General features: G+C 39.4%; 1 protein-coding gene across 2 annotated transcripts in view; it reads right to left on the reverse strand.

Moving 5' to 3' along the window:
• The window catches only part of LOC143904589 (ankyrin repeat and SAM domain-containing protein 1A), a 43,847-nt gene that overhangs the window by 7,244 nt on the left and 21,236 nt on the right, over positions 1–15,367 (reverse strand). For both annotated transcript variants that reach the window (XM_077419390.1, XM_077419389.1), the window contains 3 exons: positions 1,129–1,449; positions 725–849; positions 257–640 (listed from right to left, as the gene is read on the reverse strand). In XM_077419390.1, the coding sequence (XP_077275516.1) occupies positions 257–640; positions 725–849; positions 1,129–1,449 (830 nt within the window). The remainder of the gene's footprint in view (positions 1–256; positions 641–724; positions 850–1,128; positions 1,450–15,367) is intronic.

A 15,367-nucleotide genomic window follows, 5' to 3' on the forward strand; every position in this document is an offset into this window, starting at 1 on the left:
TCGATAGAAAAATTTATTTTCTGCGTTGTATGTACGTTTTATGCTATATTTCTCGATATTTTGTAATAAATAAGCGTAGTTAACTTTTTGTAATTTTGATTTGTGCTGATCTCTATCGATTATTTGTATCAAAGGTGCGTAGATTGTTTTAAAGGAACATGGAATATTTTCAAGAGCGTTTTATTTACAGAAAAAGGAATTAATTTTGCGAATCACGATACTATATATCAGAAGCAAATTAATCTGTCCCACTTACCAGGGTGTTGAGGTCCTTATTCAAGTCTTCCAAGTTCGCGCCCGTGCCGTTTCGTGTTTGCGCGCGTGCACTATTCGGACCACTCACGGATGCAAGGATGCGTTTGCGATGCGCCGGCTTCTGGATCTCGAGGACTGCCGCCAGCTCGACCTCCCAGATCCGTTTGACCCGATCCATATCGGTGTACAGGTGCTTCCTGAACGTCTCCGCATAATTTTCCATGTGAATGCTCTTTAGCCACTCCTCCACCGATTGGCCGTGACCGCCGCCGCTACGCTTTTCCACTCGTTTGTTCAGCAAACCGACCGCGTCCATGATCACAGCCCGTTCCTGATCACTGCTGATCCCCATGTCGCACAAATCCGACTCGTCCAACACCCCGTTCTGCAATCGCGCGCAATTAAACGATTTCCCGCATGTCTCTCGATCGCAATCGCACAATGCGTGACGCATTGTCTACATACTCACTATGAACTCGAGATCGTCGTAGCCGTGGTTAACAAAGAGAGACTCGTAATCCGCGAAGCCCAAGCTGGACAGCCACTGGCCCACAGTTGTGGAAACGATAGGACTGTTGCTGTCCGAACTTAAACCTAAGATACAGGAAATGAAGAAATATTTTTCTATAACTTCATCGTGACGCTAATCTGTCAGATCAATCGCTTTAAAGATATATTAAAACACGTTAAAATATGCGCGCTGTTAAAAGAAGTATATATTAGTTATGTGAAAAATAAAGTAAAATAATTTTTTTAAAATAATAATTCCTCGAAAACAATATATGTTACATGAACTTGAGTTCGAGAAATCGTTCAAGATCAATGCCTTTGCTGGCGAAATCAAAAGCAGAGCGTGCATGGCGATAAGATTACCTAGCCTCGTTTGGAATTCTTTCTCGAGCTCGCTGACAAACACCGACTCTCGTACAAGACCAGTTCCGAATGACGCCATGATCTCCGAGATCTTAGCCCATTCCTCCTGCTCGTCGAACGGGCTCATTATGCTGAGAGACTTCTCGTCCCTGTCGCGATCCCGGTCACCGGTAAGCCGAAAGGCGACCTCGCCGTCCTCGAGACGATCTCCACCCCCGCCATCGCCGCCGGTTCCCATCCCGCATGCGGTCTGACCGTAGACGTTCCGCAAGCGGCGCAAAGTACGCGGCCGTTCAGCCGTGACGGAGCCCTTTAACAAACCTATCAGCACGCCGATTACTACCTCGCAATCCCTCTTCTTTCCCATGCTCCGATATATCGTCCGTTCATTATATACCTTACGAATTTCATACAGTGTTTTTAAATACGAATTTTAAGTCGCACACTTGCGCTCGGAAAAAAATGAATAAAATTCAAGTTGCTCAATTTCCATAATTGTGAGAAACATTTGAATGTTGTGGCCAATCTTTTATTTGTCACAAGGAACACGGCATTAAAATACTTAAAAAATAGCGGCGGTAGAAGATTTTATCTTTGCACAAATGCAAATGTCGTATTCTATAGCTAACGACTTCTACGAAAATCTTGAATCGATTTAGCATACTTCAAACATTATTACGCCAATTGGTCGTTTTGCATTCTGCGATTTCAACAGCTTCCAAGTCTTCGCGGACATGTCAATTATTATTGTCTACCAAGTCTTGATAATGCATATGCAGCACAAACCAGTGAATTCACCAGACACGTTGAATATTCATTGTAGATGTATCATTGTCTCGACGAGAGAATTAGCCGGAGGCTAATCAAGACTGTCTTGTGCCATCACGATCGTTAAACAATTATGTCGACGAGAAGCTTTAGCGATTTCGCATTTGTGAACGACTCTATACGTTGTCATTTATGTAAACAAAAAATTAATAAACGAATTATTTCGATTAAAAAGGCTCTAAGCGTAAAAAGACATTAAAAATTTAGACTTCATAATGCTCATTCAAATGTAGTTTCTGATAAATCGCGTTACAGAGAGGAACTTCTCTGAATGGGAGAAAAAATATTTGCGTCCTTATACGGATACCACACATACTTTCTCTCCGCGCAGTGAAACGATATATTCAACGTGCGATCTCGCCTCATATAATTTCCCCTCAAGCACTCGTCAGGAACTTGCATTTCTTCACGTCACACAGGTGCAAATAATTTCCCAATTTCCCTCTTCTCATTCCTTTTTACGGTCCTTCGCTCATTTATCACAGCACCCCACGCATCCCGCGCAAAAGAGGTGCTTGTTACAACAAGCTCGCTCGTTGTGGCGTCTCTACAAGGACGATTCGTTATTTGTCGTCGACAATCGACGACCTATAAAAGCGCGCGATAGAAATTCCTTCATATACGAATTCCGTAAATGAGGATTCGCCAACCGGACGGGAGAAGGGAAGAAAAAGGACCCAATTTAAGCCACGGTTGCTCTTTCAAAGACATCCTCCGCTCCTCCCGAGAATACGCTGCGTACGACACAAGTGGCATGCTCAGACACACGCGCACGCATACACGCGCGTCCTTAATGAAAAGCTCATAAAAATATAAAACAGAAGCGAGGAGAAGGCGAGAGAGTAACGTGTGCACGTTCCGAGAGGCAAACGTACGTAATTTTAATTAAAACTCCATTGCGGAGGGCGTCGTCCGCTTACCGCTGTCGCTCTCCCGCCTCAGCCACGTTATATTATGTAGGTAGTTATTCAAGTCATATACACAAATTATACTACATAAATTCTCGCCTTTTCCATCCTCCGTAGCTCCTCCCTTTTAACCACTATCTAAAGAACTGATTTGTTCATTTGGCTTTGCAGAAAAGATACAACGACCGAACATTCTTCGAGTCTAGGCATCATTCTTTTGCAAATTTTCACGTGTCTTATGTAAAAATCTAAAAGCTCACAGTTTTAACGAACTAATCAAACTTGGAGATCGTATTTTTGAACATTTTCTAAACTTATCCTTGGGCTACTATTTAACATATTACATAAAAGTAAATGTAAATTTAAATGGCCATTATACAATTTTATGATGAGCAATTAGAAGATAATCAGTTCTATCCTTTGTAACTTAATAACATTTTAATATGTATAGATTCTTAATTGTGTCTTAAATGCGATCATTAATCTCGCCCCTGTAACAGAAACCCGCCCTTCCGCTTGTCGTAATGCTCTTTTTTTCGCCACGGAAATTTTCGCGCGGTCCATTAAAGCGAAAGAAAAATCTGCGGACAATTCTCATCGACTATAAACGTTAAAGTAATTCTTGCGTAAATAAGTGCGCGTGTGCTGGGTCTTCTCAGCAGGAAAGAGAGGGATTTCAGGAGATATTAAAAATGTATGACTGTTAAAGAAACTCGTAAACGTTATGCCATTATATTTTTTTAAATCCGTACTCCCGCCCGCGCGCTATTAGATCGATCAGGAAAGTTATTAAAATCCGCAATAAACCCGTTCAATCTTATATTGCGAATCGCCGGATGGAGGATTATAAAAATCGAAGTTCTCTCGGTAGACAGATGCCAACAGGTCATGGATAGCATCCGCAAAGAACCGTGAAACGGCACAAATTAGTTTCAATGTTACAGCAATTTATCAAGAATCGATTTTAATTTCCCGCGGTATTTCAGCTGCTTTAGTTAATAAAAATCATTCTTTTTATTTACTAAATTATCTGAACTTAACATATTTATATATTTTAGTCTGTATTTTTTTGGTAAATAACGTAGATGTGTTTTTGATATTTCTTTGCAGGTGGAAACTAATTCATATTAAAGTAAACTTTGAATACGAAATTAAGTTTCTCAACGTTGCTTGATCACGAACGAAATTCTGCGGATCACAGGCGCCGCGCGATCATCCATAAATTACTTCGGCCCTCATCCAATTCTCGGCAGCATTATTATCTCCCACCAGCTCATTTATCTTATTAAGTAACAAAGACTTCCTAATATTACTATATTATTCCCTCGATTATGAGACCACGTAGACGCCGAGAAACGATTAACGCATTGATATACGTGTTATTGCCATATACCACAGAGTATTATTACCATTTAGATGAATTAAATCCACGCACAATCAATTAAACTCAATTAGCCGTAGGTGCGATGTGAATTCTTGGATAAATTTACAACTTCGGTGAAATCGCGGCTTGCAACGAAACCAACGATTTACGCAAGCGATAGCACGGTTGCAGCAGATAATTACTGACCTTGCGTACCGTCCGAGCGCAATGTAAGTTTCGTGATGTATATATGAACTTGTAGCGAAAATTATTATTTCGGAATTTCCGTGTACTCTTGGCGATATTCTCTTACGCTTAATCAAAAGTGCATTTATCTAATATATTCAACCAATACTTTATATGTATAAGTAAATGGAAAAATATTTAATTATTAATTTTCTTAAAAAAAAATCCCCTCTTCAAAAATATTAAAAATTAAACGTTATCTCTCTCGCGCAAAATATATTTTCTCGTCCTATGGTTATTATTTATGAAGTAACCGTATACACGTCCAGTAATCTTGAATCGTGAGATTCTTTGTCTGACCCGTTGCATGGATTATCTTTCGGAGATAATCGTTATCTATATACATCAAACAAGAGGCGTGCCGCAACGCAAGCGATTGCTGGTATATCGCGGTTTTCTATGTGTTAACCGCCGATTACACGGTAATCGCTAATTAGTTACTCGAACTTTTCAGTCAACGTGTCGTCGTATTCGTTCGCTATTGATATTGAGACGAACGTAGCGCGCAAAATCGTTTCGTGAAAGGCCGTCGTCAACTCGTCATAGGAAGCGCTAATGCTAAAGCGAACGAGAACCGAATGAGAATGATGCCCGCGATTGATGTGAATTCAACTGAAAACCTTCGACGGTTTCCGCCTTCATATCGCCTATACTCAATTATTCATGATGGAAATTTTGCGAGAATAGACGAGCCAAACAAGCAATTTACTGCTTAAATGTATTTAGATATTCGATGCAAATTCCCGTTACACATTGGCGCGTTGAAAATAAAAATGAGCGAATGCCAGAACGTTGTCTATTTTTAATATAAAACACTGGCTCTCGAAGCGTATTTATGCACTCTCAGATATTTAAGTCGGTGATTTGTCGGAGTTCGTTATTTCAATGTGCTGTGATTTCAGGTAGCGGACACGAGACTCGCTTTATTCATTGTCGCGGCGTATTCAACTTTTAATTTTACATGCATCCTTTATACGCAGCACGCGCAGCAGCATATTATTTTACATCGTATACTCATTAAGCAATGAAAGCAGATTTTTGAAACAATAACTCTTGCTACATATGCGACTGGCAAAATATTTTTCCACCAATGTGAAAACACGCAGAACAATATTGTTTCACCAAAATATCGCGAGCTGAAATTTTTACCAGTGACTACGTAATGAGTCACAGTTAATGAAAAATAGAACGCCTCTGATTTCTGCGGTGTTGTGACATAATGGGTTTGTTCTTAATATCACGTTTATCTAGTACTCGTAAGTTGGGATTATAACGTAACACTTATGGCAAGACGTGTGCCAGAACTAAAGATAGAATGCCGCCCAAGAATAACAGAATCGCGAGTCTGAAATAAACGGGGCGAATAACACTCGGCGAGAAAGTCCCTTGTTGTATAGTGTTGATTGTTAGAGTTAAATCATTAATGGAAATACAACTTCTCTTTTAGCTTATATTTTATAGATGTACATAAACTGTGTTAAGAGTTAAGAGCGATACGCAAATTGTTTATGCAAAGAGCTAAATTTACTTAATTTCGCCAGTAAATTCAAATCAAGTCTCGATGTGTGTTTTTACTATAAAATTTTTTTCTGCATCATAAATAAGAACGAAATGAGAGAACCTGTTTCATTAACGGACATAAACGGATTTCTTTTTGTCTAGCTTTCTCTTTTTTTTTATCTATCTGCGCTTTCCATATGCGGAGCACAAATGAGCGTGCTTAGATTTCTTAATAGAATTTATCGTAGTGAAATCGAATCGTACACACATGATTTGAAAGATTATTAAATAAAAAAAAAACACCAATAAGATAATACTGCCGTATACGAATACAAATATATTTACACTATATTGTAGCTGTTATATATATATATGTATATAATTCACCGCACTGGATCCTGTCATATCTATTATCGTGTATATCACACTACAAAAGCCATATCTTGGACAAATGCAAGCTGGAAAAAAAACAGCTTTGTTACTCGTGTAAACTCCCTTTTAAATTCCTCGCTCTTTTCGAGCCGGCCTTTTCCTGACGCACACAATCGCCGAGGACAAACTATTATAACATCAAGCAGCGTAACGAGCAACAAGTATCGTGCTTTTTGCGAGGCACGCCAGGAACTTTGAACACATAATGTTTCTGCGGAGTGCACGTGGCATGACAACAAACACACAGAGACACACGCATACTTCGCACACAGACACACGGAGGAGGAGGCCACGTACCCGCACGGACGCAAAAATCCACTATCCCTCCCTACTATCGATGCTCTTCGATGTGCGTTCTTCGTACCTCGTCTCTCACAATGTCGTCTGTATCCTCCGTTCTCTTTCGCACCGAATGGACCTCGAATGCACGTCCCTTTCTCACGCGAGAGACACGTACGCCCCTCGGAAACGCGCTCTCGCTTTGATCAACGGACGAACGGACTACCGGCCGGCAACAGTTTTTCTGACCGATGGCGGCACGCCCCGCGCGCACGATCCACGATCCACCTCGATCCACCTGTCCGATCGATCGGCGCGACACTGAAGAAACGATCGCGCCGCTCGATCGTGGGCAATCACGATAGTTCCCCACCACTACCTCGCGCGAACTCGTGCTCGTGAGCCAGAGCGTATCACTTCATCGGCGCGACGAATTCCAGCCGGGCTTCCTCAGGATTCCAACCGAAAACTCTTCATCAGTTCAAAGTCGTCGACGATATCTTCCACCTCGGAAAGCATATCAGAGATTCAGTTCGTTTCAGTTCGCTGTTCTCTTTAACCGCGGCATTTGCGATAAACGTGGGAATTCTGCTTCGGACCGACGCCCGGGATTGAAAGTGCCGGCGCGCGCAAGTATATCATTTAATTCACCAGAAGTCGACTACGATCGACACGACTCTGACCTACTCAAGGCCGTTCCATGGTCGTTGCACCAGCATAGTTGGCAATTCATCACACATCGATGACATCGAGAAACTGAACTTTCTCGGTTGATCGGAAAAAAACGTTGAAGACCAAACGCGCGGTCGGAACTGCACGATTTTCGGACGCTCGTGACTTCGTGTCGCTTGTAGCAAATCAGTCAGGCGATACGTACATACGCGCCGGGATCTTCGTTGCGCCACGAGTCTGGTTAACGAGACGACTAATTCGAACGTGTTAGGTCCACGAGGAGGAGGTGGTCGTGACGGCAAAGCGGCGGTGGTGGTGGCGGAGTAAAAGACGGCGGGGAAAGGGGCGAGAACGGACCTCGGTCCTCTCTCGCCACCCGCACTCCCGATCGACAATAATACGCGAGAGAGGGACACCGCAGGAGGAACCCGGAAAGGAGAGAGTGAGAGAGAGAAAGAGAGCGAGGGCCGAGAGTGGGACCATCGTGCGACGGTCGTGTTGGTGCAGGGGCCCGGCGTGTTCGTAGCGTGGAAAGATGACCTCAGAGATGGGACTATCATTCTCCGGTACCCCGAGCCGAAATTACGGCTTGCTGCACTTGCTGGTGGTGGGGACGAGGATCTCTTGCCTTTCATCTCGCTACCACCGCACTCGATCAGCCACCTTTCGCCTTTATTATTGATACTGACGCGCAACAAACGAAATTGCTTGGGGTATTCATTTTTGTGCGCTGATACACACCAGGAGAAGTACGAACTCTCGAGAGGAATTTTTTTTCATACGTCTGGTTATTCCGATGTTTATCGAGGTGTTTCAGAACCCCGTGAGGAGTACTTATTAATTAAATCACTAAATTCGTATAATTTGCGAAACGCGGTCATTTATTTTCTCCAATCGGCATTTTTATACGTTTATATAGGGAGGTACGATAGAGTTCTGCCATAAATTTGCAAATAAAAATAGATCTCTTTGAGCAGCTTACGTAAAACTGGCTGCACGACTGTCACGGTTTGAAGCGTCGAAAAGGGTACTTCTCGGTCAGGGAATTTCTATCGACCATCGACCCACGAACCGCCTTTGCCGAAGTACATTTACTACGCGGACGTGACACGTCGAGTCGAACTCAATTGTGCAATTAATCGCGACTGTACCTTCGTTATTTTAAAAAAGAATTTGTGTTCATTTTGAGTAAAGGCGACCATTTCTTGCCGAGGTCACGTCGCGATTATAAAATCTCTTTGTATGCGTAACTGATACCGAACGCCAATAAAAATGACAGTCCACATCCGTTCGCGCTGGGGTTCGCGCGCTTTCACGCCGGCGAATCGTTCGTCATCTAAATGTCTCAGGTAAAACCTGCGGAATAACATATATGTATACGTAAGTCGAAAATGCCTATTCGTATTCTACTTAGGTTCACATTCTCCGACCGGTGATATTCAGCGGACGTATATGAATTTCGTTAAACGCGTTATTTCGGGCTTTAGGGGGCCTCGAAAACCTTGACACGAACCTGACAAGAAGATGACAGCGCAATGAATACTGACGCGCCGAGCATGTATATACTTGCAGATGGAAGGAGTCGAGTCTCGTCGTATCTTGACTAGACTCGATCATTGTCATGTTGATAAACGGAAAATAGATATTGATCCAGGTGAGATAAGACTGTTAGATATAATTCCACGTTTCCACGCACGTAATTAATTCGTATCCACTGTCACACTGTCGGTGTAGCTTTATATACGTTACCCGAAATTATATAATATGCATTTTATTTTCTATTTTAATGCTTGATTCACATTTTATAGAAGTAAAGGTACATAATTTTGATATCAAGACGTGTTTAAGTAATATGTGTCTCATAATGAAGCGTTATCTGACGTGGGCGACAAGCTGGTGCCGTGCAGTCGACAAATTCATTACTCCGCTTTTCTAGGAGACTTCTTGGAGGTCATGACTAATGCAGGCCTCGGTAATGCCTGAACTCGGTGAAACGGTATAACACGCATCGAAACGCTGCGCATTGCGCGCGCGCGCGCGCGCGCGCGCACACACATATACGGCGAAACTCGTTCTTTTCCCACCGCAATTAGGTTTCAGACGAATACTCATATTGTCAACGACACCAATCACATGTCTCAGAAAGAGAGAGTCACACAAACCGGATAAGTAATTGCCCCTAAATTTACTTTTTATGCAACGAGACAAATGCGTACGTGCGCGCACATATGTACACAGCTACACATATACTTTTTAGAATTACAATTCAGAGGAAACTGTACGCGAATGACAGGAAATTTCACACAACGAGGAAGCTAATTACCGATTGACTAATCACTGATTAAGGCCACGAGATAACCTTTCCCATGTCCCAACACTTCGTTCGTTGACTACGGCACGGCACGAATCGCTTATCACTGTACTATAAGTATTATAATTATGAGTACAGGATTAATCGAGTTCTTGACGCGACGAATGATCGTTTCGAACCGAAGCGTTGCCGCCAAAAGAACGAAGCGACTTGATATCGCGTGAGTCACATCCCACGGTCCACACATTCCTGCGTGATGTCATAATATGGCTCTCACGCACACATGGCACTCTCGCGCAGTGGTCAAACGGCCGCCGAGAGAGAAGTAAACCGGCCAAAGTATTTCATTTTCCTGAATGCGAGTCACCGTTATACTGCTAAACGTGCGATGTGGTTGACACGTTAACGATAGCCGCGAAACAGACCTTCGATTTTTGTTGGCGTTGCCTCTCAAAGTGGCTCTATTAACTCCAGAGATCGATCGTGACGATAAGCCAATACATTTCTCGAAAAAAAATACTGTTGACTCTTCAAACAAAAATCTACATACTTTTTATTAAATTTTCATGAATTTTAATAATAAGGAAAGAAAATATATGAGAAGTTAATTGCATATATTTATTTTTTACGTTTCAGTTTTATATGATTTTATTCCCGGAATCTTTTTTTCAGATTATATTTTTATCTTCTTTTTTATAAATACGCAAATGTGTCTTTAAAAAATGAAAGGTTTTAAAAATATTTAATTATATTGTAATCTTAAAGAGTTAAAAATAATTCAATTAATTTATTTGGAAATATTATTATTACGTATAAGCTTCCTTTCAAAGTTAAATGCCTAATTGCCAAATTCTGTCCATCGCTTTGAAACATACAATTTAAATTAATCGTTAAGTATAGACGCACAATTTTGTACAGTCAATGCGAATCAATCATCGGTTCAGTGATCAAGACATTCATTGCCGAATGGAAAGCGTCGCTAATGGCAAAGTGCGCAGCGCTCATAATTTATGGAATTACCAATGACGAGCGAACATAACTAATGAAGAATGACCTTTCGTAACGTCCAGTGAAACGTAATTTGTTACGTACGCGTGATTCGTTATACCGGCATAATTTTTCATCGCGGACAAAAAAGATTTGACCCTAATAATCGCGCGTTCCTTCACGTCGCGACGAGAACTACGAGAAGGCGCGGGACAGACATAGAACGTTATCGAATGCATCGCGTACTATCGCCGCGGCAAACAGGGTCGCAAACGGGAGGTCGGTTATCCCAGAACAATGGTGGTTTATTTTCGCAGCGCTAAATCCATAATCGCGAAAGGGGGGAGGGAGGGGTCTTATAATTTCGTCCATAGAGTTTACTGTTCTTCCTGACGACGACAAAGGCAGCCACATACTTTCCGTTACGGTCATAAACGGAGCACAACGAGCGGGGTTAACTAGCTGCCTGAAAGTGCATTCCGGTTATGTCTCTTCCGACGAGATTGTTAACAGACCTTGTCTGTTGTTGTTAAAGCCACGAGCCGATTTTTGTATACCGTAAGACAGAGTGCAATAACCATGCGTTAATATTCACTTCTACAAAGTAGAAGGTCCAGTTGCTTTATCTCCCAGTAAGAAGTAGTTTAGATTGCTATTGAAGTAATTCAGACGTCTTAACACAGAACACACCGAATATATTTCAAGAAAGTTACGAGATAGCGGTGATTAAAATTGAGCATCTTACTGATTTTCAATGAGTTAAAAAAAAAAAAAAGAATTAGAAAGACGTTTCTTTAAAATGCAACTTGTAAATCACGGATAGGTCATACGAAGCGAAACATGAGTAATATAGAAATTATTAATATTAAATTAATTTCTCGCGACATTTAGCGGTTAGAATTGCCACGCGAAACGATCGTATACGTATGTCTATGTGCAATTGCCGTATCTTATTACGAGTTAACACGGTTGGGAACGCACGGTCAACATGTATTCGCCTGTAACACGTATCCCACCGGATGTCATAATATCGTTCGTCTTATTGCAAGCAACATATTAATCGTCCACTTACCAGCTATCAAGTGTAATGCGATTCGTCTTAAAACACACTTATGAAATAGGATCATAGAGATTTCGGAGACGATATTATTAATCATTATAATTTCAATGAATTTCTTGATCTTGATACGCATTTTGTCGTAATAATAAACTATTGTGATAATATAAAAAAAAATATTGTAATAATATAGTATAAGTAAATATATAAACAAAAAATAAAAACTGGATAAATAGTCTAGCAATTAATCTCGCCATGTAACCTAGGGCAACTAATTTACTTGATAAAGTATGAATTTTGCCTTTATCTTGAGAAAAGTTGCATGGATAACACTTGTGATATTGATAAAGAGTGCATTTAAAATCTGACAAAGCCTTGTCATTAAATATCTATTTTAAGTTTCTGCACACTCGCCACGAAACGTGAGGGGAATACGTTGCGTAATCGTGTCATGTCGGTTTTATATAGATTTGGGAAAATGCACATTTCACGTACATTATATGAGCAAACAAATTGTTTTGCACTTGCGACGAGAGAAAAAAGATATAACTTTGTAAAGTAAGTTGCATAATTTGTCATTATGTATATACGGGTGACAAAGATAGACCAGCAAAGTGTGTCCGATAAAACAATGTGTTATTCATGGTGACTCACCTTGCTCCACTTTTATCTTTCGTTACAATACACACTGTAGTATCCTTTTTTGCATACGAGTTTTAATCGCACGCTTTATACTCACGCTGAACATAACAAATATACACGATATATAAGACTATATCACGCAGTTGATCGCTAAAAATCACGTATAATATTCAGAGTATGCAGCCATAGAAGTTAAACAAATTGCAAAACATGCACATGTAAAATATAAACGCAGCGCGATTCCTTACAATATCGTAAATAAAGTTTTGCCAAAAATTAAATACGTTTTTCCCTTAACAAACGTGTTTAGTTGTTATTCCCATATTTGCACATTTGGGGATTAATCCGAAAATCTTATTGCAATCTGGATCAATTAGAAATATACTGAAAAATGATACTTTAAATATACTGCCATAAATTGTGCTAGGATTTATCATCAAAATATGACATGTTTTTTATAATTGCGTAATTTAGAATATATACAAGATAGCAACAGGACAAATTCTCATTATCGAAGAAATAAAATACTCAAAATTCTTTCAAATAGACTTCACTATAAATATAATTAGAAAATTTTATCTTGTTGAAAATCTTGTATATATCCTATCATATTTGGGACGGGATTTTTGGAAAAGAAATAAGTATTAAAATGTGATCACATGACCGGTGTATTATTACGGAATAACAAACATTATAATAAAAAGGATGATGAATCTGCAAACTACAATGGCATTATAACGGATAAAAAAATTTTGCGAAAGCTCAGAGGAGAGACATAAGCGACAAAATGACTCAAGACATCGCATACAATAGCATCAGCATAACGTTTATTAGCACATGAAGGATATTATAATTGCTTAAATTTAAAATGTAAATATATCGCGCATATATTTGTATAATTTTATATACGTATACACAGAGGTTGGCCATTATAATATTTGGACGAAGCATTTGACGCAAAATAAAATATTAAATCAGTCGCAAAATAAGGTATAATATTATCAGATCTAATTCAATGTATCAGATGACACCGTCTCTTATTTTAGCGTCTCATAAATGTTCTAAGTATATTTGAATGAAAAAATCACAGAACTGATCACACAATTTAAGATTTATTAATTCATAATTAATCCGCAATTATTACGCTTGGAGTGAATAAATATATATAACCGTGTATGCTGCATGCATATCAATTAATATGTACATAATAAAGATAAAAATTATGTAATTGTTGATATTCAGTATTAATGTTGAACCTACAATATATATATATATATATAAACAATTTACTACTATATATATATATATATATATATATATATAGAATATCTTTTTTTTAAATATATATTTATATAATTTTAATTAGAAAACACATAACAAAAAACTCTCTTCTCTGCGATATAATTTCCAGTCTTTTGAATCCTTAATCTCAGTTTCTCTCTCAACTTTTGTAGCGCATTTATAGCCTTTCTTACAATTATCTTGCTGCATTAAATTGCACATTCGACATGCAAATGTTGTATATCTCATATAAATATTAAATATCGTGAAATATCAACTACCAGGCGCATTATATACAAAATAAAAAACGTTATAAAATAATTTAATTTTATTAAATTCTAATAACGCGAGATAAATGTACAAGGTCGTATATAATGTTATTTTGTGCATGTAATTAATTATTGGAATTATATTAAATATTTCCAGAGAAAGATTTTATTTATGCGGACGATTCTCTAATAGACTAGCTATGTATTTACTACCTATATCAAGTAATATGTAACGCAATCGAAATCTGATTTGTCCCGCTCACATCGTTGACATATTGAGGCGAAGATGAAAGTGAAGGTATGTAATAAAGCGACTATCGATATGTATACATCGCAATGCTATTTGTAATAAGTATACAATCTAAGGAACTATTTATGTCTCTCTAATCGTAACATGCGTAAAATTCCTAATATTTCTAACATTTCTATACGATGAACACTCTGTTTTCGAGATTTCTATCATTCGCTACGAAGGACTTCGCCTAATCCATTAGATTAACCGGGAATAACTATCGATAACAGGGAGCACCGAGCTAGCCCGAATAACGAACTCGGATCGTTAGCTTTTTGTTACAACGATTGTGCTTGCGCGGCACGTCTTTCGCTTTGCGTCGGCAAAGATTGAAATCCAGAACCGACAGATTTTATTACCGTAGGAAAACCGGGGCCGCGTTTCGGGGAACACAGATGCGCCGATCCGTATTCCATATCGACGCCGCCCAAAATCAAAGAAAGATATAGAGCGAATTTTTCGATTAAAATGGACCACTACGTAGAACTACTTCCGAACTGCCGAAACACGACCGACGAAAATTCGGACTTCTTTTTCGGTGTTCCTGACGCTAAAGTACGTCCGGCTCGATCAAGCCAAAGAAGATCTACGTCGCACACTGTACAGAACGTTTTCTTTTGTGCGGGGATGAGGGGTGGGGAGAAAACCACCCCGTGTAATTTATCTGTTCTTTCGGGAGCAGACTCGGAAGGTTCGTTTTGTGGTACGGCATTACAAAAGGGCGAGTGTACGATAGAATACTCCTTAAAATGGGTAATGGAAATATAAATATCTCTTGTATTGGATAAAATATCGCGGGCAGGTACACAAATAACTCTAATACTTTATAGTTTGTGCATAATATGCAAAGTACGTCTTTTACGAAGTCCTCTTTATCTCAATTTCTCCGACGATACAAGACAATCTTATTTACGAACTTAGGTAATCAGTTACATGTACCAAGTTATTATGGAAATAAATTTTAATTGCAAACAATGTGTATATACATATATATACACACACACAATTGCTTTAAAATATATCTTCTAGATATTGTTACGCAGACCAGCTGCGTAAAATAAACGTATATTTTATTAGTTTATTACACGAGTAAGAATAAGATCTGTGTTGCAATGATCCATTCTCTCTCTCTCTCTCTCTCTCTCTCTCTCTCTCTCTCTCTCTCTCTCTCT

The sequence above is a fragment of the Temnothorax americanus genome, unplaced genomic scaffold (assembly GCF_048541705.1).
Source record: "Temnothorax americanus isolate GAGA-0224 unplaced genomic scaffold, ASM4854170v1 Scaffold54, whole genome shotgun sequence".
NCBI lineage: Eukaryota > Metazoa > Arthropoda > Insecta > Hymenoptera > Formicidae > Temnothorax > Temnothorax americanus.